The sequence below is a fragment of the Hydra viridissima genome, unplaced genomic scaffold (genome assembly GCF_058129835.1).
Source record: "Hydra viridissima isolate aposymbiotic clone 2 unplaced genomic scaffold, HvirCarnegie_v1 scaffold_12, whole genome shotgun sequence".
NCBI classification, from domain to species: domain Eukaryota; kingdom Metazoa; phylum Cnidaria; class Hydrozoa; order Anthoathecata; family Hydridae; genus Hydra; species Hydra viridissima.
Window position 1 is genome coordinate 6,793,089 of NW_028324311.1, and position 27,992 is coordinate 6,821,080.

The 27,992-nt window shown below is 27.5% G+C and overlaps 4 protein-coding genes across 11 annotated transcripts in view; 1 reads left to right on the forward strand and 3 right to left on the reverse strand.

Annotated features, from left to right (window-relative positions):
• Positions 1 to 282: 282 nt before the first annotated feature.
• On the reverse strand, positions 283 to 6,849 carry LOC145194409 (uncharacterized). Of its 4 annotated transcripts, none has more exons than XM_090069550.1 (5): positions 6,825 to 6,849; positions 4,518 to 4,563; positions 3,297 to 3,330; positions 1,805 to 1,901; positions 283 to 1,056 (listed from the first exon to the last, which is right to left on the reverse strand). In XM_090069550.1, exons 3-5 carry the CDS (start codon positions 3,326 to 3,328, stop codon positions 733 to 735), a joined length of 453 nt encoding a protein of 150 aa, XP_089925676.1. In that variant the 5' UTR covers positions 3,329 to 3,330; positions 4,518 to 4,563; positions 6,825 to 6,849; the 3' UTR covers positions 283 to 732. The 4 variants fall into 4 exon arrangements, with proteins under 4 accessions (XP_089925676.1, XP_089925672.1, XP_089925675.1 ...); XM_090069546.1 differs by lacking the exon at positions 6,825 to 6,849 and adding an exon at positions 6,443 to 6,587; XM_090069549.1 differs by lacking the exon at positions 6,825 to 6,849 and adding an exon at positions 5,249 to 5,330.
• Positions 6,850 to 9,509: 2,660 nt separating this feature from the next.
• LOC145193919 (transmembrane protein 208-like) lies at positions 9,510 to 13,591 on the reverse strand. Of its 2 annotated transcripts, none has more exons than XM_090068767.1 (5): positions 13,463 to 13,591; positions 12,200 to 12,289; positions 11,590 to 11,643; positions 10,125 to 10,313; positions 9,510 to 9,843 (listed from the first exon to the last, which is right to left on the reverse strand). In XM_090068767.1, exons 1-5 carry the CDS (start codon positions 13,466 to 13,468, stop codon positions 9,706 to 9,708), a joined length of 477 nt encoding a protein of 158 aa, XP_089924893.1. In that variant the 5' UTR covers positions 13,469 to 13,591; the 3' UTR covers positions 9,510 to 9,705. The 2 variants fall into 2 exon arrangements, with proteins under 2 accessions (XP_089924893.1, XP_089924894.1); XM_090068768.1 differs by having other exon boundaries at positions 13,432 to 13,488.
• Positions 13,592 to 14,093: 502 nt separating this feature from the next.
• On the forward strand, positions 14,094 to 16,488 carry LOC145194387 (ubiquitin-like FUBI-ribosomal protein eS30 fusion protein). 2 transcript variants are annotated; one of them, XM_080072017.2, is made up of 3 exons: positions 14,096 to 14,391; positions 16,036 to 16,091; positions 16,246 to 16,488. In XM_080072017.2, exons 1-3 carry the CDS (start codon positions 14,172 to 14,174, stop codon positions 16,375 to 16,377), a joined length of 408 nt encoding a protein of 135 aa, XP_079928143.2. In that variant the 5' UTR covers positions 14,096 to 14,171; the 3' UTR covers positions 16,378 to 16,488. The 2 variants fall into 2 exon arrangements, 1 of the variants encoding a protein (XP_079928143.2); XR_016445637.1 differs by lacking the exon at positions 16,246 to 16,488 and having other exon boundaries at positions 14,094 to 14,637; positions 14,776 to 16,093.
• Positions 16,489 to 19,098: 2,610 nt separating this feature from the next.
• The window catches only part of LOC145194259 (centrosomal protein of 192 kDa-like), a 34,268-nt gene continuing 25,374 nt past the window's right edge, over positions 19,099 to 27,992 (reverse strand). For all 3 annotated transcript variants that reach the window (XM_090068434.1, XM_090068435.1, XM_090068436.1), the window contains 8 exons: positions 23,333 to 23,531; positions 23,053 to 23,228; positions 22,865 to 22,924; positions 21,970 to 22,026; positions 21,664 to 21,764; positions 21,053 to 21,257; positions 19,807 to 19,871; positions 19,099 to 19,629 (listed from right to left, as the gene is read on the reverse strand). In XM_090068434.1, coding sequence (XP_089924560.1) covers positions 19,497 to 19,629; positions 19,807 to 19,871; positions 21,053 to 21,257; positions 21,664 to 21,764; positions 21,970 to 22,026; positions 22,865 to 22,924; positions 23,053 to 23,228; positions 23,333 to 23,531 — 996 coding nt within the window. In that variant the 3' untranslated portion in view covers positions 19,099 to 19,496. The remainder of the gene's footprint in view (positions 19,630 to 19,806; positions 19,872 to 21,052; positions 21,258 to 21,663; positions 21,765 to 21,969; positions 22,027 to 22,864; positions 22,925 to 23,052; positions 23,229 to 23,332; positions 23,532 to 27,992) is intronic.

Here is a 27,992-nt window from a genome sequence, read left to right on the forward strand (position 1 = left end):
CGTCAACAACTTTAAACACAGAAATAGTCCTCATTTTAAGAAATCAAACTCTTCAAATAAAAATAATTTTTATAACGTCGAGAAAAAGCATCGAGAAATAACATCAAGATATAAAATATATTTAAACAACTGGTATAAATTTATACAAGATTCAATAACGAGGATTTGTTATAAATTAATGTTTTATATTTTTACATACGAAACATTACAAAAAAATAATGTTAAAAATAAAAGGAAACGACAGAAAGATGAACCAAAGAGATTTTTAAGAAAAAAACAGTATCGCTTTATATATGTATTTACAAAAGTATATACACAAATACGTTAACAAATTAAATTGCTTGAAAATTTTCTATAGCTGCTATAAATATCAACAACTAAATACAAAGTCTTCAAATTTATACCTACAACTTAAATGCGCACAAAAAAATATCGCTTGTTTTCTTCTTAGCTAGACTTGAAAGTCCATCCTACGTATGAGACTTGATTACAAAAAGAGCCGGTTTAGTAAGGAAAAAAAAGGACCCGAAAAAAACTCATAAAATATAAACTAGAATAAGCTAATCATTATATTTTTCAAACGATTTTATCAAAAGCGAAAAATCATTTAAAATGTAAATTGAAGCGAAATTAATTATGCTAGAAATTATAAAATAAAAAACTACATTTATGCGCTAAAAATCTACCCGAAATAGAAAGATCTCTGTTAGAGCCCAGTTCGCAAGGTTTGTTCTACGTAACATGTTGCATACATATGTAATCGTCTTCTTCGTTTTCTAATAACCGAGATAAATCGCTGGTTTCAACATTTCGCATATATGCATCGACTGTTGATCTTCGAGTTGACGGTTCGTTAATGTCAAAGTCAATAGAGTTGGAACAAAATGATTCGCCATACTTCGGAGGAGGAGCATTTACTTTGTAAGGGTCATTGTGCTGGTAACCTGGCAAAGACTCAATAAGAACTACTTGTCTTATGTCTTCAGGAGTCAATCCACTAAAAACATAAGCAGGTTGCGGTACGGCAGGAAGCTCTTCATAGCACAAGTCAACAGCCTAATTTTAAGATAAAAAGAAGCTTAAAATTAAGATAAAAATGAAATAATCAAGAAAGAGAAACTTACAGTAAAAATTCCTATCTTATTTATATATATCTTATTTATATATATCCTATCTTATTTATATATATCTTATTTATATATATCCTATCTTATTTATATATATCTTACTTATATCTTATTTATATATATATATCCTATCTTATTTATATATAATTAAAAATTCCTATCTTATTTATCTTTATCAGCTTAAATATTAATATTTTGTTACAGGCCTCTCTGCTGCAACCAATAGACCCCATTCATTTCAACATCTAAGTAAAAGGTTGAAATGAAAAAAAAAGATGTTGAAATGAATGGGGACACAGAGATCTTCGAGAACTCTTTTCATTTTGAAACATAGAGACTAAACTACTTTTAGATGACAAGCAATATGCCATATCTTCATAGCCTTTAAGCCACTGACATAGCCAGGATTAAGAAGAAGAGTGTTGCATCTTCTTTGTACCTTCCTGAATGTCAGCGAACCCAAGAAAATAACTCAAACAATTCTCATATAGGTTTTTATTTAAGGAAAAAAAAAAAAATCTGTATTATAACTTTTAAATAAATTTTTTAAATATAAAAACAGTTTGATAGATTTTAATACTTTCTTTAAAAACAAGAAAAATTTATATTTATTAGGAGACATTCAAGAAAGTAAACCATTTGCCATAATTTAATTTAACAACATTTAGGTAACTTACACGTGCATCTCTTAATTGTCTAGACCTCTTCCTTTTTCTAATGCAGAGGTATACTGTCCAAAACAACAGCTTTATTACAACAACCACAACGATGACACTAAAACATTGATGGAAATAAAAAAAAGTTGCCAAATCTCATTCTATCTACAAAAAGAATTCACAATGGGTACACAATGAAAGTCACATAAATTAAATGTCAGGTTTCAAAATCTCAAAAAAAAACCTTGCTTTGACTCTAGGGTAAAACTTAAATTTATTTTTAAAAAATCAAAAAAATATTTCTAGGACTCCTTCAAAAATTCTCAAAGCAACTCTCAATTTTTTGTAAAAAATATTTTCACAATTGTATGTTTTTATAACAAATTTTTTAAAAAACCACATTAATATATACTGAATAACTGTAGCACTCATTAAATATTGTGTCAGTTACTGACACAACAAAACATCTAATGAATAATATAACTACTTTAATTCTTACTGATTGAAAGAAAATAAAGTTAAAATGTCAAATATATATCTCCAAATCATTAAAGTAGAATGTTAAACTTATAGAGGATTGCTGAGAATGTTAAAAATATGAGTCTCAACCCTTACCAGTTTGGTGCCCTTAACTGTGCAAAATGAACAGCTAGCTTTGTATGTGTCTGATGCTCCAAAATGTAAGTAAAACCTTTGGGTGTTACCGAATGGGAGTTGCTAACTAAAACTTTAGAGTTTAAAGGGGTTTGGTTCCAAAATATCAAAGATCTTAAAACATTCTTCTCATCTACCTACTAATGGATATGCTACAATATTTCCAAAAGATGACTATTGTGAATGCACATAGACACTCATTATCTTTGGACAAACTCCACCAGATGGTGTATATCTTTTTAAACCAGAAGAATTCCACCAAATTTGGTGGATTGACATTTATACATAAGTAACATTTATGCATAGAATATATGTGAGTAACTTCCATAAAAAAGTGTGTTTTTTTTAAAAAATGGCTTTTGATGAGGAGGTGACAACCAAACTTTTGAGAATGAACTAACTTCTTTCTCTATTCCACATAGCTTGGCTAAAACTTAGCTTGGCCAAAACTTAGCATTGGCACCAGTGAAAAAAATCACTCATTAAAGAGACTTTTTTATACCTCAATATAACTATTTCTCTGTGTTTTAACTATAAAAAGATATTGTTTTAATCAGGAAACTTGGGCTTGTTTTGAGTAGTAAATGCAGCAGTTTTTTAATTTTTTTTTTTTTTATTATTTGGAAAAATTTAATTATAATTTAATCAATATAATAAATGTTTTTTTTTTTTAACATAAAAAAAAACATCATTTTAATCAGGAAACTAGAGGTGTCTTGAGAGGCTCTATAAAAGTAATGTTTGTAAAAAATGTTTTTAAATTGTACCATATTTTCAAAAACACTGAACTTAAGTGGTTTTGAAAAATATTTGCAAAATAAACAACAGTGCATAGGATAATATTAAGGGATAAGCTTACATATAAAAGAGTACTTCTGTACGTGGTGACATCTCTAAACCCAAAAAAAAAATTTTAAAAGCATGATAACAATCAATAAAATTTTATTGAAATTTGCAAACAACAATAAAAACAAGTTGGACACTATTCAACAGCTGACAAATCGAATAAGTCATAATAGAGTAAATCATTTTTAAAGCACAAGAATGAAAACCTCACAGTTTATTTTTATGTTAAGATGATTTTGCATATTAAGTGCTTATTAAAATGAACTTTTAAAATAAACTGCAACTATCACTTTTTTTTTTCATGCTCAATAACATATTTAACAACAGATTAATTGTAATATGACTAACAGAGTAATTTAATGTAAAATCTTTAAATCCTCATAACATATGTAGCTGAAGGTGCTTCTTTGCCTAAACATGGTTAAAGTTAAAGCTTCAGTCAGAATTTTTTTATTATGCACATATGGCACTTTACAAAGATTCAAAATCTTTAAATTTACTCAATTAGGTACTCTAGAAACATATTTTTAAACTGAAAATTTATAAATAGAAATTCTAAAAATTAATCAATCACAATACACCAATTAGCAAAATGCAATTAGTTTTTGTTTTGATTAGAACCATCAAAAGCTTACATCAGTTTTATCAACACTTTCAAAACTAAAGACAAAGTTAATGATCAGCTCAATAAATGAATTTCAACCTCTACTTTTAATAAATCAACAGGTAATAGACTGGTTGAGCCATATTTCTGGAAAAACATAACCGCTGAAAGGAAAAAAAACTTTAAACTTTTCACACTCAAGGTTGAACTCTTGCGTTATGGGTATTTTTTTTTATCTAAATCTCATAAAAATCAAATATCTCTTTCTAGATGAAAATAAAAGATTCCAAATTTTTGAAAAACACCTTTATCAAGATATAGTTTATGTAACATTTTTACAGCTTTCATTATTTGAAGTTTTTACAGTATCATTATGAAAGTTTTCAAAGTTGATTTCAAATGCATTCAAACTAGAATCATGAAAATATAAACTGGAAACAAAAAAATACTCATTTAGAAAATATAAAATGATCCAACTAGATTGATTGCCAACTAGAGAAAGTTGATACTCTTACTCCTCAATCAGTTAATATATATTTTTGACTTTATAGGAATGGTGCTGTAATTAGTTACTTATAAAACACTTTCTAAGAAATTTATAAACATAAAAGTGATTTAACAATTTATTACCTTATGAAGTTCGAGGCAGCATTTACAGCTTTAATAATAAATTGCTCTAAAATAACAGTAATAGCAACTGTGATTGACAATATCTTTACTTACATATAAACAAAAACACTTCTTTATCTAGCATAAGTTATTTACTGAATCAAAAATCACTTCCACATGGCATATAAGTATGTATGTATGTATGTATGTATGTATGTATGTATGTATGTATGTATGTATGTATGTATGTATGTATGTATGTATGTATGTATGTATGTATGTATGTATGTATGTATGTATGTATGTATGTATGTGTATATATATATAAAAAAAAATACAAGTAACTTTCATACTAAAACATCAATTGCTTTTTTCTTGAAGTATATTCAGAAAATTGAATTATTTCCTCAGTGATTAAAAGCACACAAATATATTGAGTATTTAATCTATGTTATTCTAATTTGAAGATATATGATACAGTTTAAAAAAATTTAAAAATCAAATCCTTTACATTAAAGTAATATTTGTAGCTCAAAAGAAGTCCTTGGTAGTTTCAATAGCATGTCATTGATTTTATTAGAAAAGTAAAAATAATACCCAACTAAACTTTTTTTTGATTTGATTAAGTGACTTAAGGTAATTCACTTCAAAATTAAATTAAAATATCATTTAAACAAATAAACACAGACAAACAGTAATATCTAATTTAACTCACAACATAATATTACAAAATAATAGAAAAATAATTATACATTCTATTTTTTCAAAAATTAGGAGCCAAATTGAGAAAATTTTATTTCATTAAGCAACAAAAGTTTGAGAAGAAAACCCATTAACAGTTCTTGTGAAACTTATATGAGATGAGTTAAAAATGGAAAATTTCAATTAAAAAAAAAGAATGAATAGCTTCTCCTTTACTAAAATGAATTATTAATTTTGATTCAATATTGGATGCTATTGAAAGACCACTAGTTACCATCCATACTTAATACACTTTAACTCTATTTTAAATATTTGTTTACATATAATGCATAATTATAAATTCTTGATTATTTCAAAGGAATTATCAAGGAAGTAAAGATTTTTCTTGTTCTTGTAAAAATTTGACTGTTATTAAATTTAAATTCAATTTAAGAGCACTAAATTAACAGCAGAATTCTGATTTAAGATAGCTAGTAGGAATAATTCAAATTTTATCTATAACTGGTATTTATCTATAATTACAGATAATATATATTACAGATAATACATTAATACCACTTACAGATAATGTATTATCACAACATTATTATTAGTATAATAAGAACCATGTTATTTAGCTTGAGTTAATTACTATATCTATTCAAAAGCTTGAAAAACAAGTTTGTTGTTTATTTTGTATAACTTTTTAAATCAAATGATTTGATTTACATACTAAATTTTATAAAAAATTGGACAGTGCAACTTTTTCTAAAAAAAGATTTTTTGAAAAATTTTTCGAAAGAATTAGTTTTGTTTACCAACATTATTACAAATATATATGTATGCATATAGTGATACGTATGTACTTCTAATACATACATACATACATACATACATACATACATACATATATATATATATATATATATATATATATATATATATATATATATATATATATATATATATATATATAGTGATAATAAATATGCCATGAAAGTTAAAAATAACTTTAATTATCAGTTAGAGAAATAGGGAATCTTGTAAAAAATGTAAAAAATTAGTCAAATTTTTTCCCCATTTTCCCTTCAAATTTTTTAAAAAAAAAGAAAAAAAAAATGTAAAGGCTGCTGACAACAAAATGAACATAATCTCTAACATAGTGACGTAGTGAACTTTATATTTGTGAGCTCTATTTAAGTATCAAACCAACAAGATAAAATTGAAACTAAAACTGAATTTTTTTATAACTGTTGTATACATACTTTTAGAGATATTCAACTTTGAGTTTTTACTAAGAATAATCTTTATTTAACTTCGATCAACATTTTTCAGTCCTACGTTTTACATCTCAAACTTACGGTTTCTGTATTAATTGACTCAAAACAAATTCTTGCGTAACATTTGGGGAAAACCATTTCTGGCTTGAAAAGCTACGAAAAATTATTAGGGCTTACTAATTACTTATGACGCAAATTTTTATTGCCATTTTCGGAATAATTACAAATAAGTCTTTAACTAAACTTCTCATAAAAAGTTACTTATTGTAAAGGTGGAGAGAGTCGAAGCGAGTAAAACGTCTTGAGTGACCGAGAACTTAACCGCATATCTTTGAAACAAACGATGAAAAAAAGTACTGAAGCTTACATATTATTTTGCTATTTTTTGATTCGATGTAAATCTTGATATTTATTTCTGATTTAAGTTCTGACGTAAATTATTTTGTTTAAATCAAATGAGCAGTGTTTTTCATCTGTTTAGTGTTTTCGATATTTTTTCTTTAAAGGAAAAGAAACCGAAAGTATTTGGGATTCCGTTTAAAAAAAACTCTAATATAAACATAGCCATAGAGAGTTAAGTGTTATTTTACAAGAATTTTCTTATTTGAAAGCAAACACAAACGAGGTTAAAGAGAAAGAAATTGGGGGTGGCGGAAGTGAGGGCAACGGAAGAGGGGCTATTTATTCTCCATCCGTTTAGTTTTTAAAATCAGTAGTTCAACCTAATTAAATTTATTTGTTACTTGCCACAAAACTTTCAAAAAGAGACTTTCTTTTCTAAACATGAAAAATTTATGTTAAGAAATTTTATACCAAAACTTTTGCCAAACTGTCTTACTGTACTCTTTTTGATCGTCCAGAACTTTAGGATTTGCATCTATCAAATATGATCCGTGTCTTACAACTGCTGGTTCCAATCTTTTATCGAACTTTCCACAACACCCAAGTTAATTTTAAAAACTCTAAACAAGTACAAAACATAAAACTTTAATATTGCAAACATTTGACATAAATTAGATAATTAAATCGTTTTTTTAATTGTTCTTTTCCCGAATCATTTAAACTAATTGCTTTTTTTTTTTTTTTTTGGCTCTAAAAATAAAAATATGTTCGATGTTTTAAAAGACGGATCCATAAATATTTCATACTTAACAATCTTTTTTTCATTAGCATTTTTTTGAGATGTATAGCCCTTAAATCTGGTATTTGATGACTTTTAAAAAAAATGCTTGCTTAAAAAATTTATCAAAAACTAAATCTCTATTTCATTTTGTTTTAGAAAGGCGGTGTGTGCGGGTAAAGAGAGCGCTTTTTACCACTTAGAATTGGCGACCCAAGTAGACTACCAAATATCTTGTTTACAACAGGACAGTCTCTTAATTAGTAAGAGATTTTTTAAATTAAAGGCAAGTGACACTTAATAACCCTTTTAATGAATTTAGAGACAATTATGACTGCAATTACAAAAATAGATCCAAAATAAATATTTACAATTTCATTTTTTTGTAGAAGAAAAAACAAACCGGATTTTTACTAATACTTTTGGCGCCAGACAAAATGCGGAGCCAAAAGCTTATCTCACATCGTAATAAATTTTGTTAACGGAATAATAAAGAGACTTATAAACTGAAATCTTAAAAATGACATTCTGTCATTCAAAATACTCTTTCTTTCTATTGAAACTTGTAAATGTGAGTTAATTTACCCTGGCATGTTAGAAGCTGGTCTACGCGTATTTGAGATCCGCTTCGAAGTTATTACCGCTGTTTACATTTTCCATATATATATATATATATATATATATATATATATATATATATATATATATATATATATATATATATATATATATATATATATATATATATAAAATAAAAAGATAGAAAAAGTTGTATTTTTACTTTAAGCGATTTTAGTTGTAGCTGACACTGGAATCGTTAAAAGTACTTTCTGAGCAATTGATAATTTGGATGCAGATCATTCTTTGTTATATAAAGAAGCATTGGTAAAGAGCTAGTAGTGACAGTAGAGCAAGCTTCATGATATCGTGATGATATTTTTAGTCCTTAAATTGTTTCAATAAGTGAATAATTTTAAATTTCTTCATAACTTTAAGAGTTAAAGTTCCAAATCGCTCCTCAGATTCTTATTTGTGAGATCACACCACAACTGTTTTCAAGATTGCAGGAAAGTATCTTTTGAAATATTACTTGGATAACTTAAGTTTGAGCTTTTTATTATTTGAGAACATTAAATTTATTTTCAAAAATATTACGTGAAGGAGTAAGCTTTCATTGATGCGTAAATGAAGAACTGATGGCTCAAAAGTGAAAATGAATTGCATGACGTACGGAAAATTGATTTTTTAACGTATGTTGTTATTAAGTCATAAAACTCATGGGATTTTAAAAACGAACAGGTTTTTTTTTAAGCGATCTGGTCCTTCAATAAACTGCAAGAGAATAATTAGAAAAGCTTTTTATGTCCTTAACAGGTGTCCTTAGTTTCTACTAAAAATAAAACTGATACAATCCTGTCTCAGAGATTATAATATAATTTTAGGCTCTGTATTTGTTCCAGTAGCCAAAGGTTATATAAGTGATAGTTTTGAAAGAAGTCCATAATAGTCAGAAATAATGAAAGATATCTAATTGTTATTTAATTGATGAATTGATGGAAGATATCTGTTATCTAATTTGCCAAAAATCAAAAAAGTTAAGAATTTACATGATTGCGATTTCGTATGAAAAAAAACACAAAAACCCTATTTGAAAATGATGTCAGCATCTGTTTCCAACGGCAAACAAAAGGATATCTTCACAACGATCCCAAATAAAAACAATAATTTATTTTTAATCAAACAAATGATTACAATTTAACTTAAAATAAATAATTAATTCCAATGCAAATTATATACACCCATAAAAAACCTTTCAAATCCAAATAACATTTTTCCAGGAAAAATCCTTTTTTAAGAATCTCAAAATTCCTCAACAAAACTATCCTCAACAATCTTTTTAAAATTTGTTTCATATAAACAGGATTTAAAGCATTTTTCTTTTTAATTTTTGGAAATCCAAAAGAACAATTTGCTTTGAAATTGATTATATTAACCAATCTTTATTATTAAATCTTTACTCTTTTATCCGAGATGATATTATTTAAGAATAATGATACTATAATAAGTAAAACTCTAACTAAAACCAAGTTCGAATTTTCGTTTTGTTTGACTTCTTTTGTATGAAAAACTATTTATAAACAATTTGTCGCTTCATTTTTCTTTCTTGCTTTTTTTGCTGCTTTTCATCCATCTCAGGTGGAGGAGGGGCAAAGAACCATGGGGCTAAAAGATTTACCCACAGCATGTAGAAGGCACGCCCAGGAACCTAATATGTAAAAAGTAGTTTTTAATATACATAGTATGCGAATCTGTAAGCAAATTTTATTAGTAGATGTGATCTACAGTTAAACTTTGCTGTGGATACTAATAAAAGTTTTTCTTCAACTGTCAGCATGAATGAAATAATACAACTAGTTAATCATTTAATATCATACATGATACAAAAGTACAGACTTGCAAAAATGCAAATTTAAATTCAACTTGAGCTTAAGAATAATGCTATAAAAAATTAAATCAAAATATTAAATTATTAACAAAGAAACTTACTACAAGCCAAAGCAACCATAGATAATTTGAAATTAAACTTAAAAGTTGAACGATAGCAGTAACTAGTAACAAATCTTTAGCATGCTCAGCCATGCCACCTTCCATAGCCAGATCCATTCCTCCTGATACCATACTACTTAAAAACTTGTAGGAACCAGCATAGATAAAGGTTGGAATGAAAAAACCAAGCTAAAATTATTTAAAAAACACAAGTCTTAAGTATGTTGTTATTGATAAAGACAATATTTTTGAAGTGTTGCAGAAAAGAAACAACACAAAGGTTGAGAAAACAACACAAAAGTTGAGAAAACAACAAAAAGGTTGAGAAAACAACACAAAGGTAGAGAAAACAATACAAATGTTGAGAAAATGTTTTTGTTAGATCAAGTAATCTTTAAATGTTGGCTGAGTGAAGCAAAGATGTTACCATATCTACCCAAGTTTTAAAAATTAATTGCATTAAATTGCAGAGAAAATAAACAAGCCTCTAACAGTTGACTTAATGTAGCAAACAAAATAATTTAACATTCAATTTTAAATTCAGATTAATTATATTTGTTTCATTGTGGTTGGCTGGAAAACTTCTTTGAACAAAGAATCATATTTGAGCTGGTGATTAACACAAAAATTTATGCTTCATGGGCTTGGGAGTAGCTACTGCAGTGGGAAGCAGACCATTTTTCATGGTAAGTCTAAATCTCTGGTTAGCCTCTAAGTACTGCAGCCATTAGAGAAGCTGGATAGACATAATTTCATTTGAAGAATGGATTAAAGATATTTATAGATTGATAATTTGATCACAAAATACAAAACTATAAAGCATTATTTATTCAAAAGTTAATCAAGCAAGTTTATCAAGAAAGGTAAGACTCCAGAATTGCTTGTGGTTAAAGATAAAAGTCAACAATGTTGTTTAGCTAAAATTTCAAAAGAGAAATATAATCAAGCTTCACTAGACACTGGTAACACTTTCAATGGTCTTTTTGAGCAGTTAGATGTACTCACATCACACATGGATATAATTTATTCCCAGAAAACTCAACTTTGTTTGTAGAACAACAACTTTGTTTGTAAAAACAGACAAAGTTGTTTCCTTTAGATATTTTTTGAGTACTCTTTTTTTTTTTAAAAAAATAATTTAATTTTTAAAAAGTTTGTCAAAAAGATTGTATACAATTTTATGGGAGATGACTATATCACAAAAATAATAGGACAATTCTGATATAAAAAACAAAACCTGTTAAAAACTTTTTTCCTAACTACACACTTCAAACCTTGCCTTAAAAGTAACCTTGATTTAAATTTAACTTAGGTTTTATGCAATCACAATAACACTATTTACCAATGGAAAGCCATATGAAGAGCAAAAGCATTATTCAGTTTTTTTTGTTTAATAAGATAAGCTCCGAATGTCAGAAAAAACAGAGAAAAATTTAGTCTACACAAAAAAACTAAATACACTTACATAAGTTGACCATCTCAGCTCAAGGAACAGGAAGCTAACAACTATGTATATGACCTATTGAAATTAAAAAGCAATAACAGTCACAGCCTGATTTTATTATAAAATGTCATATATAATACATTCTATAACAATACACCCTATCATTTGTGAATCCCTTTGATTTAATTTTGAATGGCTTCTTTTAAACTTTGGATGTAATTTTTATTATTCTTTTTAATATTAAAATTTTTACATGAACCTATTTTAAATAAAATTTTACATTTGAAGAGAATTTTCAAAAGGATCCACAAAAGTTTGCTAGTGAAGCTCTTGTTTCCTCACTTTTCAACAAAATTGTATGGATATTATGAATGCTCATATATGTAAAGTTTTGTATATAAACAATGCTAATATAAAAAACCCATAGTCCAATATTCATCTGATCAGTTAAGAGTTGAACTCAGTTTCCTAGCAAAAAAATTTATGTTTTCTCTAATCCAAAATCTCAATTGTATGCTTAGATTGAGAATACAGCATTCTATTATAACAAAATACATAAAGAGTATGAATACAAAAATGTCTGAATGCTTCATTTTTCATTTGTAATAAAAAACTAAATAGCTGCACATACTAAAACACCAAGAATGATGTATGCATAAAATTGTAGATTTTTTGCATTCTCTTTATCAATCTGTTTCTGGCCTTTCTTCAAATCTTTAAGCTAGAAAAATATCTTCATTTATCAATTATTAAAGCCATACATACATACATACATACATACATACATACATACATACATACATACATACATACATACATACATACATACATAAAAAGGAAATCATTTAAATTAATAAAAAAAAATTCATATTTAAAAAAGAAATTAGGAACTCATTAAAATTTGCCATTATTTATTGCCATAAAGATAGGAGACAGATATAACTTTATTGTATGAAACTTACAACTTAATATAGGAACATTATTAGCTAATTAAACCAACTAAGCTATTGGAGTTAATTACACCTAAAAATAACACAATATATAACAATAGTATGCTAATGAAATACCAAGACCATGTGTTTAATGTTTTACCAGCACCAACTTAAAAAAATTCTATAGTTACCATCAATAAGGATATTCACTAATTACAAGAGTAAGAGACAAACACAGTCTAGTATCAATTTTTAAATAAAGAGTTGTCACACATCACAAAGAAGTGGAAGGTGTCTATTGTGCCCAAGATGTTACTGTACCCAAGCAGGTTCAAAACTGGTTTATTAAATGGTTTTACAATGTCAGTTTAAGTGGAGGGCAACAGCTAAAAGTTTTAAATCTCTATTAACAATCAGCTTGTAGAATTTGAAAGAACTAAAGATGTCTGTCACCAAGCACAAGCAAAGAATAGAACCCTATACACTCCATCTCATGCTTAATTGATGTCTAACTACCCAATGACAAAGTATTTATCATTTAATTAGTTTTCCTTTTTTAAGTGATTAGTCTTTACCTTCATGCAGTGTTTTTTAAGTTGGTTTTTTTTTAATTATATAAGGGTTGTTTTGTTTTTTGTTTACTTATATTTGTATAATTTAGATTTGAGTAATATATTAGTAGATATTAAACCGAATTTAAAGAAACCTTTTTTAGATTTTCTTTTTAAATTTCAGAAAAAAGTAACTGTTTGTTTGTTGTAATGTTTAAAAGCTATAATGATCAAAACATTTACTCACTACCCTTTGACTTTATGACAATACTGTAATTATCAGAAAAAAATAAGTTTAATCTTGAAAAGTCTCAAAAATTAATGGACTTTAACTGACAGTACCAATAAAAATTAACAAATCTAAGAAAGAGGTATCAAACCTGATTCTCCGAAATCGTGTACGAAACTTACCGCCATCTTGACTAATGAAACATCAGTCGGTTTACGTTCTGTAAAATGGTGTCGATTCAGCACATAAAGTGTTTCCTCCGTCGATATAGTTCGTGGGAAAAGGTGAAAATGCAAATTATACGGTGTAATTTACGTTATAAATATTCAAAAATTAACCCGATATTCAAGCCATAGCTTTATGGAAAAATAGTTTTATGTATACCTGTAAACAGAAAGAATCGCTTTTTTCAATCGTACTTTATGAAATGACTGTTTAGATCAACTAAGTTCATTTTACAACCTTACATAAAAAAAGTGTTTTAATAGCCATGGTACCACAATTCTTAGGTGGAAGAAAAAAGCTAAAAAAAGCTAAGTTGACCAGTATGAAGAAAAAATATATACCAAAGCCAAAAAGACCGAGTGCGTAAATGAGATGGGGAGGCGAAAGATTCTTTAGCTCCCCCTCTCCCTTCTTCTTTTCCTTGCAGCACCGTGTTTTTAATTTTATTCATTAAGAATTCTAAACTTTTGAACTAGCGCTGTGATAAATCAAATTTCAAAATCAGGCTTAACCATCAAGTAAGTTTGTCAATAAAAGCTCTCAAACGGAGGTTCATATCTTTCACCATGATGGTTTATTATGCGAGACAACATGCGCAACTTGTCTCTAATTTAACATCCTTTTAAAAACGGCTACATCGTGAGCGGGTTGCGCTCTTCATTGAAAATGCAGTTCTTCGTTCATGGGGAAACTATTACAACATATGACCTAAGTCCTAGCATTAAAGTCAGCGATTTAAAAGAGTTGATATCATTTAGAAGTGGAGTTCCAGTAGAAAGTCAAGTTCTTACATTATCCGGTCATTGTTTGGATGATGAAAAAACTTTATCTGAAAGCTATATCGATAATTTGTCTACTGTTCATCTTGGAGTAAAAATTCTTGGAGGTAAAAAGTTTTAATATAAGACATCTGACATCTCTGCCTTAAGTTGAGGAAGTTGTTTAATGTGCCAAGTTTCAAATTTTAATGATTCTATAGTATAATAGATACTTAGTTTTTTTTAATTATGCCAATATGCTTTAATTTGTTTCAATTTCATGTATCTTTGTATGACACTTATAATTCTATATATAAATTTAAACAAACAAGAGAAGCTGAACTTATACTGAGTTATAAGTAAATCTGAAATATGTAATAAATTTTTATAATATACTTGTATATTACTCTATGTCATTATAACAAAATATGCATGCTGAATAAACATAATGAACAGTAGATTTGAAATTACATAAGCTGGTAAGCAGAACCTTTCAACATTCTGCTAACCAGTTTATGTAATTTCAAATCTGCTGTATGAATAATTAACTATCAAAATACAATGTTAATGATATACAGCTAAAAAGAAGTAGCAGCTTAAAATAATAGCTCACTTTTTTACTGCTTTTTTCTTTGTGTCTTAGAAATTTACTGTTAAAAGTTAATAGAATTTTTATAGCAGGTACCAGGTGTTGCTTTGACTTTAATTGCTGTTATTACTTTTATTGTGTTGTTCCATAACTTTAAAAAAAAAAAAAGCTAAATGGAAACTGCATAGATAGAATTGTGACAAGCAATTTTTGCCCCCTTTATTTTAGTAATTTTGAAGTAATATTTAAAATACAATTTCTCAAAAAATGGCAAGATCAAAAAGAATTTTGCAGGAGAAACAGGAACTCATTAAAGATGTTTTAAGTGTTTTATCTCATTGTAGAGCTGCAGCTTAATTTAGAGTTTCCAAAGTAGGAGTTTGTGATGTCATTAAAAAAGAAAAAGAGGGGTATAATAATTAAGCATAAGCATTTTGTTTTTTCAGTTTTTAACAAGTAAAAATGAATAAAGTGCCTAATTCTATATCAGTCATTTGAAATAAAGCAAATATAAAAGAATGAAGACATTCAAATTTACAAGATTCCAGAAAGAATTGATACTTCTTATTCCTTATGATGGTTTGTTTTGACCCTTTATGGCTGTGCAGAATTGCTATTCAATAATTATTTTTTAAAAACAAACAAAAAATGGTGATGCTTAATATTGACTTAAAAAAGTATGTGTTAACTTTGTGTGTTGCAAATGAAAAGAAGATATGATCATTTAAAATCTCTTAAAAGACTCCAGAGTTATGTAAAATAGTAAAGAATCAACTGGTTGTTTGGAACACATGAATCATATCCTTAACTTTGTTGAATGCTATTCTTCACTAACTAAAAAATATTGGATCATTCTCTAGAGTGGTGGTTCATAATTTATGCTGTCTGGATCTGGTGGAATAAAGTACATTTAATATCCTGTTGGTCAAAGATTAAATTCCAAAATCTGTTAAATAACGAAAATCAACAAGTAATACAAACACCTATTGACCATAAAAAGTTAATCCATTTATTACAGTAAATTTCAATTCAAAAAGTGTTAAAAAGATGATGGTCCTTTTAGTCTGCTTTTATGCTATGAAATGTTTTTATTAAACAGCACCATAAAAAACTTGAAGTGGTTTGAATTGTTATTTGCTTATTATAATTTATATATACAATCAATTCTTGCTTTGTATTATAGGTAAAGTCCATGGCTCCTTAGCTCGTGCTGGTAAAGTCAAGGGACAAACTCCAAAGGTATTATCAACCTGGAATTCAATTCTTTTGTTACACATTAAACTACTTAAACCAGCATAAACCCCCCTTAGGATAATTTTTTCATTACAAAATGATTATGATTTTATCATTATTTGGTATATGATTATTGCTTTATATATGATTATATTTCTAGGTTGATAAACAAGAGAAGAAAAAGAAAGCATTAACTGGTCGGGCAAAACGCAGGCATCAATACAATCAACGCTTTGTTAATGTTGTCGTAGTTCCCGGTCGAAGACGTGGACCAAATTCTAATGCCACCTAATTTGAAATAAAATTATTGATATTAAATTTTTTATTTTTCTCTTTATGTATGTCCTTGTCAGAGGTTCAGAGAAAAAGAAATTTAAAAAAGGAAAAATGAAATTTCACTTAATAGTTGACGTTATTGCGCGTGAGGGTCAAAAATGGGGGAACCAAGTTGAGCTCAAATTCTAATTTCAAAATTAGGTGATTTGTTAAATTGCCTGTTTAATGCATGTTTTGTCAACCCCTCCTAACTGCAGTTTTTTTTTCTGTTTGTTTTGTTTAAATAAATTTGATAAATGCTGCATTTAATATAAATTCTTCTCACTTAAAAGATAATAAATACCAATTGTGGGGAAGTAGAAAGTAAAAATGAATTGAAAAGAGTGTTAACATAATCATGTTGGTATTTTAAAACGTATTTTTAAAATTATAACAAAAATAAAATATAGACTCGCAGAATAACCTCAATGTAAACTGTGCTTTGAACAATTTTCATTTGGTTATTTGAAAAAAATGTTCATATCTTCCACGTAGCTTTTTAAGCAAATTACGCCAGGATTTATTTGTAATTTCTGACGGAACCGAAAAAAACATTTTTGAGATATTTCTTGTAAAGAATGCTCATCGTTTAGCAAAATAATAAATCCTGAAAACAATAGAGATTTGGCTAATTTCTATGAAGCAGAAAAACATACATAAAATGTTCACTAATATTTTAATATGATATTTTCTGACGGTCATAATATTAGTTTTAGGAGTTCATTATTGCAAAAAAAAAAAAAAAAAACTTATTCTAAGACCTCATCAATTTTAATGGACTTTTTTTTTTTTCTAGATATATATGTTCAACGAGTTGTGATTGGTTCGTTCTTTCCCAGTAAACTTTGAGTAATTTTAAACTTTCCGCTTTATTTGTAATTTTTAATATTTCTAATAAGGTTATGGAACTTTTTTGGCTAATTCTTTAAAATAGAAAAACTGGTGAGAAAAATGAATGTTAGAAAAAATCCTAAATTGATCAAGAAAGTGAAGAATGTTTGGAAAAAAAACTTTTTTAAGACTGTTTTACTTGAATCAAACAGGGAAGTGGTATTCATAAACAATCAAGTGATGACGGTGATGGGTGTCTAAGATGCGAACTAAGTCTGTTTTTATTATGTAACTTGCCGTTACAACTATATCGATATAAAGGATCATTTAAAATGGCTATTTTCTTAGTCAGAAGACTATTGAAGAAAATTTTGCAGTGGATATTTGAACTGAAAAGAAAGTTGTTTTTTGAAGAAGATAATTTGACAACGATAATTTCATTCCTATCGAACATTTACAGGAGAGACAGAACGGAAAAATATGCAACCAGTGTAGCAACGGCTTTAGAAAGAAAAGCATTTCGCGAGGTTAGAATTATTTTGTTCATATCGCGAGGTTAGAATTATTTTGTTCATATTGCGAGGTTATAATTGTTTTGTACGTCCCATTTTAAATGTTGGGAGAAAGTTTTTAATTTTTTTCTAAAAGTAAAAATTACTTAAAATTTTAGCTTACTTTTTAAAGAAATAATAACTTATTTTTTAACTTTTTTTTCTAAATAACTTAAACAAGTTATTTAGAAAAAAAAGTTAAAAAATAAAGTGTAATTTAAAAGTTATCATTACATACTAAAAGTAATAATTCGTTTTCTCCCAAAGTTTAAAATGGGGGATAGAACAAATTAATCCTAACCTCGTTGATATAACTTAAAGTATAGTTAAGACGATATTTTATCTGAAACCTTAAATAAATTGGTAGCTTGGGATGAGAAGGAAGCTTGGCGGGGTTGGTATTGACATAAATCTATTCAAATATATGGGGAGTTAAATAAACTTAAAATTTGTAAGGTTCAATACTATGAATTAAATACTACTGAATTTTGTACACATCGGCATAAAACTTGTTTAACTGTAATAACGGAACCAACCAACTAATCAACAAATTAAGACATTTGAATCTGAAGATATTGCACAGTTATTGAAAGAGAAATTGTCGATGCACACTTTTACGAGCTATGTAATACTGGAAGTTTAAGCGAAGAACAACAGTTAATTCAAGTTAACTCATGCAAATTCAAACTTTGTTTTTTTTTTATTGTATGTAACATTTTACGCAAGTAAAATTAGTTTGAACGGAAATTCATTGAAATTCTCCTGTAGGTTGATACATTTTAGAGCCGTTTCTTGTCTGACCATTCTTTCTTTGAGTAAGGAAAATGTAAACGCTGGTTTGAATGAGATGCCAACTTCTAATTTATATTTGTTCGGTAAACAAGCAAGCGATATTCATTCAATCATTTCAAAGTCCGCGATTAATTTGTAGTATGAGGTTTTTGTAGATCAATGAAGACCCTTTAAACTGTTTTAACTGAATTTTTTATAGAATTTTAAAATGCAAAATAGTAAAGCAACCATAGATCAACTTACCAAAAAATACTTTTTGGCCCTCTACAAATTTATTATAAGCGTGATTATAAGATTATATGCAAAAAGAACAGGGTCACTCTTATCTTCAATTCGAATTGAAATTTTTAGTAATTGCCACCTGCTACGTAAAACGATAGTAAGAGGCCAAATGATTGCACTGCATTAAAAAACAAACAGAAGATTTGAAAAGTTCTAAATAAATTGCGCAATATATTTATCTTTATACCAAATGGTTCAAATTATTCAAAATTGCGCACGTATTAATAAATTAAAATCTCGTAGAAAAATCAGATTGTATTAGAAGAAATGTACAAAAATATATTACATATATACAAAGTTATAAATACACTTACTAACAAGGAAATTACATGTTAGTCTCATTACAGAAAATATTTAATAAATATTTTATTACGAATGTTCAAAATTAAAATAAGTTTTCAACTTATCAAAAATATTTACTTATTCATGTTTATAACGTAAAAACTTTGAATCAAACTGTTTCAGATGTTAAAATTTACCAAAATCAAATAAAAATCAAACGAAAAAAGGTCTCAAAATTTCTTCATATATTGTAATTTATAATTTTAGTCATTCTTGATTTTTTAGTTAAAATACTATTTGTTAAAAAAATTATTCTAATAATTCACTTCTTTTAACGAAAAATTGAAATGTGTTCCACTCATAAGCTTATTCCCTTTAATTTTACACAGAGAGAATCACCTCGCTCAGGCGATACGATAAGAACTCCTTCATACGATGTTTTTGGTGACGTAGGAGAAAAGTAAACAGGAACACGAATGTAGCTTTTAGGTCTAAAAACGATTAAAAATGTTCAAAAATGTCATGGAAGTTTACAAGAGGAGAAGATATATTCAAGATATTTCACAATTTAATAATGATGATGTAACTAAATTTAACATTCATGTGCAGATATTATATATAAATTAATAAAGTTTCATATAAACATATAAAATTCTTTCAAAAATTACCTTATAGAAAGTCGCAAATGTTTTGCTATAACTGAGAAAGGGGGCTGGAATCCAGAAACTCGTACCTAAAGATAAAATGTATATATCAGGGCTGTGGAGTTGTGGAGTCGGAGCTCATTTTGGCTGGAGTCGGAGTCGGAGTCGGAAAAATTGTACCGACTCCGACTCCAGCTTTAAAAAAATCTTTCAAAGTTTCATAATTTTAATTTTATAGATGTCACTCATTAAAATATTTAATGTTCTGTCAGTCTAAATTACAAGTATCAAACTCTAGCCCTCCAGTTGTTACAAAACTACAAGTCCTGTGATGCTCTGATAGCTGTAGGACATCCAGACATAATGGGAATTGTAGTTTACAACAACTGGAAGGCACCAATGAATTTCTCCAGTTCTTGGTGGAAAAGATTCTTCAAGAATATGAACTTAAAGAAGAACAAGTTCTTTTTGTCCAACTGACAATATTTCAAACATGATTTTGACAAATTCATAAATTTATTAGTGACTACATTAGAGTTTATTGCATAACAAGAGTTTAGAAAAGTTGTTTGTTCAGAAACTATTTTCTAATAAATACTGTTTAAAGCACTAAGTGGTGGATTATTTGTATCATAGTGATGAAATAGCCAATGTTAATATTTTACTACAGTAAATTTGTTGTTAAAAAGTGGTTACTTATGAAGGAGTCGGAGTCAGGAGTCGGAGTCGGTCCATGATAAAATCAAGTAGTCGGAGTCGGAACAGCAGCTTACCGACTCCACAGCCCTGGTATATATAGCGTATAAATAAAACATAATTTAATAATTGTCAGATTACTTTAATGCAGTAAATATATGCTTTGAATTAAAAGTATATTTGCATTAATATTTATGTTTATTTTTTAATTTTATATATTAGAAATGTTTACCGAAGGATAAAATTTATTCAAATAAATAAATTCTGACAATAGAGTTTTTTAAAAACCGAAAGTTAGATTTGAGAGAGGTTAGACATTGGAAAATTTTAAAGAAAGAAAAACCCATTACACATCTTGAGTGATTTTAAAATCTATTGGTAATGAAATCTAATTCATTCCTCATTTAAATTTTACTTATTAAACTACACTTTAAATGACACAACTTCAACTATAGTTAAATCTTCTTCTACAACAAATTAGAAAAATCATAAAGCTTGAGTGTTCGTGAACCAATTTATGATTTGGTAGATAAAAAAAATTAAAAAATAAAAAATAAAAAATCAACAACTGAACCTTTTGTATTTCTTTGCTATCATTACACAGTCGAAATTTTTGTTCAGCGATTTCACCGACAGTCACTGAATTGAATATAACATTCTCGTCTTTTATGAAAACGCTACCTTCGTTCGGCAAACTTTGTGAAATGACTGGTAATTGGTAAGATACATCGTCAGCGGCTAATGGATTGGGCTTTGTAATGATTTCTTGAATATTATCGCTATAAAGGAGATTATCATTATAAAGGAGATATCGTTCTAAAAGTCCTTATTTATTATTTAAAAAAACACTTTTGGAACGATAAATCGATTACAACTAGTTACATATGATAAATAGCCATTCAAAAATCTATATAAAATCTATTGCTTCTTAATCATTTGTTTTTTTGAATTGGTTTTTAATTATATATTTTATAAAGTTAATTAGCTAAGCATATATTTAAAAACAAGATTTCAAAAAGACATAAAATGCAATTAAGTTTTCATGTAGAATAAAACCATATCTTGTTTTTAACTCATCTATGCAGTATCTTTAAATTCATAACAAGAAATATTTTGGCTAACATATTTTGGTACATTTTAATGATAAAAATACATTATAAATAAAAAATTATGTAAAAATTGTACTTGATATCAGTGGTGTTAACAAAGGCTTGATTTTTTGGAATAGGTTTGGCTGTTCCAACTTTTTTAGCTGAAACATCAATTTCAGCATCACTGAACATACCCTGTAAAGGTAGAAAGAAAATATAGAAAAAGATGTTGCATCACTCAACATATCCATCATTCAACATATAGTGGAAGAAAAAAGTATATGAAAAAAGATGTTTCAAATGTTATATTTTTAATTCAAAAAAAAATTTTTATCATAGTTACAGAATTAAATCTGGCATAAAAATTAAATTTTGCAGAAAAATTGAAATCAAGCCTTACTTTTCCAACAAGTTCCAGACGGTGCTTTTTAGAAGGATGATTTCCCTCAAACATAATCTAAAATGAAGATCAAAATCCTAGTAATTGGAATAAACAAATTTTCTTTCATAAACTTATATTTTCCTAAGAAAACTAATAATTCCATTTACTGTAGAAAACATTTTATTTTGAAAACAGTTGGAAAAATACTTTTTAATTTAAATGCTATGTTAATCAAAATGTTTTTGCCATTATTACTACACTTTTTTATAAATGCTGCATTATAATTTAAATGCAATTCTATTTTCTTATGCTGCATTTTAATTTAAATGCAATGCTATTCGAAAACTCCTTTTTCCTTAATACCTAATGCTTTATTAGATTTAATGAAAATTAGAACAACTTTCTTGGCTTTAACTTAGTTTTTAATTGCCAGTTACCATCATTTTGTGCTACACAATTTGAATCTATTTGGTGGTGATTTTGTGGCAATATACAGATGTGCACATTTATATTGCAACAAAAAAATACAGATGTGCACATTAACATTGCACAACAACAAAAAAAGGAAAATTGTAAATTCTTTTGTACCTTTTATTCTATTTAACTATGTGATATCAATTTCATTTGTTCCAAAAACCTTATATTAAAATTTCACATTTTAAAAATGTGGTGCATATTTCTTTTGTAATAAAAAGGGACAAAAACTTTATTGGTTGTTAATTTTTGTTAAGCTGATGTGCTATATAAAAGTTATTGTTGATAAAGTACATAAATATTATCAACAAATTGTAATTAGAGGTTTGACAAATATAGTTAAATATTTGTTACACACTCTTTATGGTTTGCATATAATAATAAATATTACATAAATGTACCTTAAATTTATGTTATACAATTACTAAGATAAACAAACCTCAAAATCCCAAAACTGTGAGTAGATACCCAATGCTCGAGGATGAAATGTAACTGAAAGCTAACAAATGAAAAAAAAAAAAAAGCTGAGAAAAACAGTAGAAGAGACAAGGAACAGAAATGCAGAAGGAGGGGGAGAGGCAGAAGAATAAAAGCTCAGTGACTCAAAGAGCTCATTTCAATTTTCACCTGCATTGTTTGGTATTCACCAAGTTTTCCTGAATGCTTAGCAAATCTAAAGGCAGAGTAAGTGGCTCGCAAGATTTCACCTCTTCCATTAGAACTTTTAAAATATGGAGGAGCAATTGATGATAAAACCCATCGACAAGATTTAGAAAATAAACTTTGAACAGAGATAATAGATTCTAAAAAATTATCACCAAGTTATTACTATTTCTAAAAATGATTTTGGAGTATAAAAAACAAAAATAGACATAAGCTATTAGAAAAACATCTTTATAAAACATACCATCATTCATGTTAACAACAGTATCCTTAAACTCAAGAATACAAGGTGAAATAATCACAACAGGATCTATGTCATTTGTGCTTTTATGCTGATGTGGTATAAGAGATACATCTTGCACTTCAAGCGGATTCATCTCTGCATTGGATGTATATGGGGATAGCTCATTAATGACATCATTTCGTATGTAAACTTTTACTTCCTTTAAGAAATGTTTTAAAACATACAACAGAAAAGTAAAGTTATTACAATAAATAATAGTGACTGTTGTAAAAATTAAAATGCATAAAAACATAAATAAAACTTTGAAGAAAATTATTTTATGTAATTACTAAATATATTATAACTGTTGATCAGAAGAATAATATTTGTAAATTGTAAACCAGAAGAATAAAATTGCAAAACTGTTAACCAAAACAATAATATTTCCAAGTTGATCAATTTTTCAGAACACCCCATATATATATATATATATATATATATATATATATATATATATATATATATATATATATATATATATATATATATATATATATATATAGCTATTTCAAGTTGTATTATTTTCAAATACAATATCTCGTGTTCGTAGAAGAGTGCTCAATATTTTGTATAAATAGAGCGATATATATATATATATTTTAGGTATTTCATGGCTGATGATTGCCATTAGGCATGAAACTTTAAGTACCATACTTAGTTGTTGTTTCTTCGTTTTAAATATATATATATATATATATATATATATATATATATATATATATATATATATATATATATATATATATATATATGCATGTATGTATGTATGTATGTATGTATGTATGTATGTATGTATGTATGTATGTATGTATGTATGTATGTATGTATGTATGTATGTATGTATGTATGTATGTATGTATGTTCATACTCCTTCATTTTTTGTTTTTGACAGTATAAAGTGCAATCATAGAATGAATTTAGTACAATAATTATGGGTTTTGGTACATTTTTAAAAAATTGTTATTTATTTGAACACAGTTAAACAAATAGTTAAAAATAATTAAACAAAGTTATTAGTTAGCATTTTTAGATAAATTAAATGTTTGTTTTCATTTTTAAATGTTTAATCTGCATTTTTAGGTTAATTAAATGGGTAAAATATCTTTAACAGAAAGACAAAAAGTTATTGTGCTTCACGAAGAAGGTTATTTGCAGCACCAAATTTTGTCCAAAAAAGGATATTCAAAGACTGCTGTTTCAGAAATCATTAAAAATTTTAGAGAAACTGGCTCCCTTGAAGATAGAAAGAAAAGTGGTAGACCTCCTAAGCTAACAAAAGATGACAATAAATATTTAAAAACCCTTTCTTTAAGAAATAGGAAAAAAAACATCAACCAAGTTGGCAAAAGACATTAACACAGCAACTGGGAAAAATGTCAGCTCTTCTTGTATTTGATGACACCTACTCAAATCAGGATTAAGAGGGTGTGTTGCAATTCGAAAACCATTATTACAGCATGGCAATAAAGAAAAATGACTTAAATATGCAAAACAACACAAAGATTGGGCCCAAGAAATGTTTAATCGGGTTCTGTACACCGATGAGTCCAAACTCAAAATTTTTGGAACAAAAAGACACCAATATGTTCGAAGAAGAATATGTTGGAAAAGCCTATCAGCCTGAGTAATTAAACCCTACTATTAAACACGGAGGAGGCTCTTTACAAGTTTGGGGCTGTTTATCTTCATCTGGAGTAGGTGATTTGATCAAAATAGAGGGGCAACTCCTAAGGCACCATGCTGTATCATCTGGAATGAGACTAATAGGTCATAATTTTGTTCTGCAGCAGGACAATGACCCAAAACATTGTTCCTGAGTGGCAAAAAATTATTTAAATGAAATGGCAGAGGAAGGAGTACTGGAAGTGATGACCTGGCCTCCCCAGAGTCCAGATTTGAATATAATTGAGCATATTTGGGATTACCTGAACAGAAAGAAGGTTGAACATGCTCCCCAAAATGGTGAAGAATGTTTTGAAGTAGTTTAAAGAGAATATCACAACATACCCCAGGATTTTATAACTAATTTGTATGAATCTATTCCTTGACAAATATCGGCTTAAGAAAAAAGGAGGACACAGTAGATGTTAAGAGTTTTTTATGAAGTTCGACATTAAAACGTTTTTAATTGTTCCATATTTTTGTGTGAAATACATGTGTTTAATAAGTTTATAATATAGAACTACAAACTTAAATATTAGAGAAAAATTCTCCGGGATTTTTTGAAAAAATGTAAGTGGCCTAAAACATATTCACACATACACACATGTGTGTGTGTGTGATTATGTTTTAGGCCAGTTACATTTTAACTATGCAGTTAAATTTACTCAGTATTATGACTATATATATATATATATATATATATATATATATATATATATATATATATATATATATATATATATATATATATATATATATATGAGTCTTAATACTGAGTAAATTTAACTGCATTGTTAAAAAAACAACCTAAAAACATTTACTTCAGTTGGTAATTCGAATATATTTTCATAAAAAGTAACTTTTGTTGCATAAGACCATTTAAATACAACAAATTGTTTGAAATATACTGTTTTGACATAATTTCACCAATCATTTTTTTCATCAATTTATTATGCTGAAAAATTATCATAGTAAACTATAATACAACTTTGAAATTCAGATATACTTAAGTTTTTCTTGAAAATTATATGTAGCATTGAGGTGGTATCATTTTTAGCTAATGTGATAATGCATTAAATGTTGTGGCAGGGTAAAATGAACCAGTTTAGCTTGGGGCATGACAAGCTGTTTTGTCCTACAAAACAGCTAAAATGGTGCTTGACAGTATAATGTAAATCGGGAATAAAGACATGCATATATTTAATATTTTATTTATGCATGCCTTGAGATCGATTTGAGTTACTACTAATATTTTGCTTTATAATTATAGGGAAGAACATTTAAATATATTTACTTAAGTTGAGCTTTGAAACATTATGGATGAAATATATATCTTAAACTTTGATGTGTTGTTTAGTAATGTAATTCATTTCTTACATGCATTTTTCTGTGACTAATTTAGATTTATAAGGTTAGCTGGTACACACTAAATCATTGCATACACAATGTCATTGTTAATGGGTAACTGTTAAACAAATAACTCACTTTTTATTGCTATTGTTAAGATAACGATATAGCTTATGACCAAACTTTGCTATTAGCTGCTATTATCATAAATTACATACACCATAATTTTAATATCTACAACAACAAATAGACAGAGTTAATCTAATCGGATAATGGAGAAGGCCATAAATTACATTAGAAAATAAAAATCTGGAAATGAAAGCAGGAAAAGAATATGGTATCCTAAGATTCATGGTTCAACACAGCAGGAAGAATGAAGTAACAAAGTATGAGGAATCATTTTTGATCATGGCTGCTTTTATTTGGTACTGAAGCAGAGAATTAGCTTGAGAAATATCTGATGGATATGGATATAGAATTCTTTGAGCTGAGTGCAGCAATTGTTTAAAAAATGAGCTGTGTGCAGCAATTGTTTAAAAAATGACCTGACTGCAAAGAAAAATAATTTACAACCATTCAGCCAAAAGAAAAATCTAGCTTGTTCTGGCTGGTTTTAAACATTCATACACTTACATCTAGATCTTTCTATTTAAAAACTTGAGATAACATCTAAATGACATTTAATAGAGCTGTTAATAATAATAATTTTGTTGTTAATAGCAATTATTTTGCTGTTAATAGCAGTGATTTTGTATTATTTAATAGGGCTGTTAACAGCAATTATTTTTAATAATTTCAAGAAAAAAAAACTCCACTTTTTATTTTCTGTATTTAAACCTCAAAAATTATTGCTTAAAGACAAAACTACTTGAATCATTGATGTTTGTTGAAAGGAAACAAACAAATCACAGTACTTTGTATGAGTGCAGGAAGGCCATGTTCCTCCAATTATGATACTTTTTGGCTCACCACCTGATTTATGACATGCATGCATAGCTCACCATCTGATACCATGCATGTATGCCAAAAGTTAGGGTTAACGCAAATGTAGACCTTTGTATCACTTTAAAATGAATTATTCTTGAGTTTTTATGGACATGCCACACAGTCCAAGAATCTTAAAATCAATATAGAAAAAGTACATATTATGACCATGAATATGAGAAGTAGATTCAACAAAATGCAAGTCATGAAACAACTGCTTTAAGTTAGTGCTATCCTTGGGAGACCAATGGACAAGCTGCATTTGAAACAGCAGCTAAAACTTTCTTTAAAAAAATAGATATTGTGACTAATTAAAGAAACACTGTACAAATGGTAATCTTCATTCATTTCAAACATAAATCAAGTAATAATCAAAGTAATCAAATGTTAATAAAAAATTTTATTAACATTTGATTACTTTGAATATTACTAATTTTTATCATTTTCGAATTTTTACAGGTGGAAAATGTTATTATTCCTTGATTTTGAGAATACTGATCAACTCTTTTAAGTTCATTAAATGAGAACAATATATAGGATTTTATCTTATGCAAAGATGGCTTGCATTAACAAATAAATTGTCATTTTACATTACAGGCTCAAGAAGAAGGCTACTCTGCTATCATAA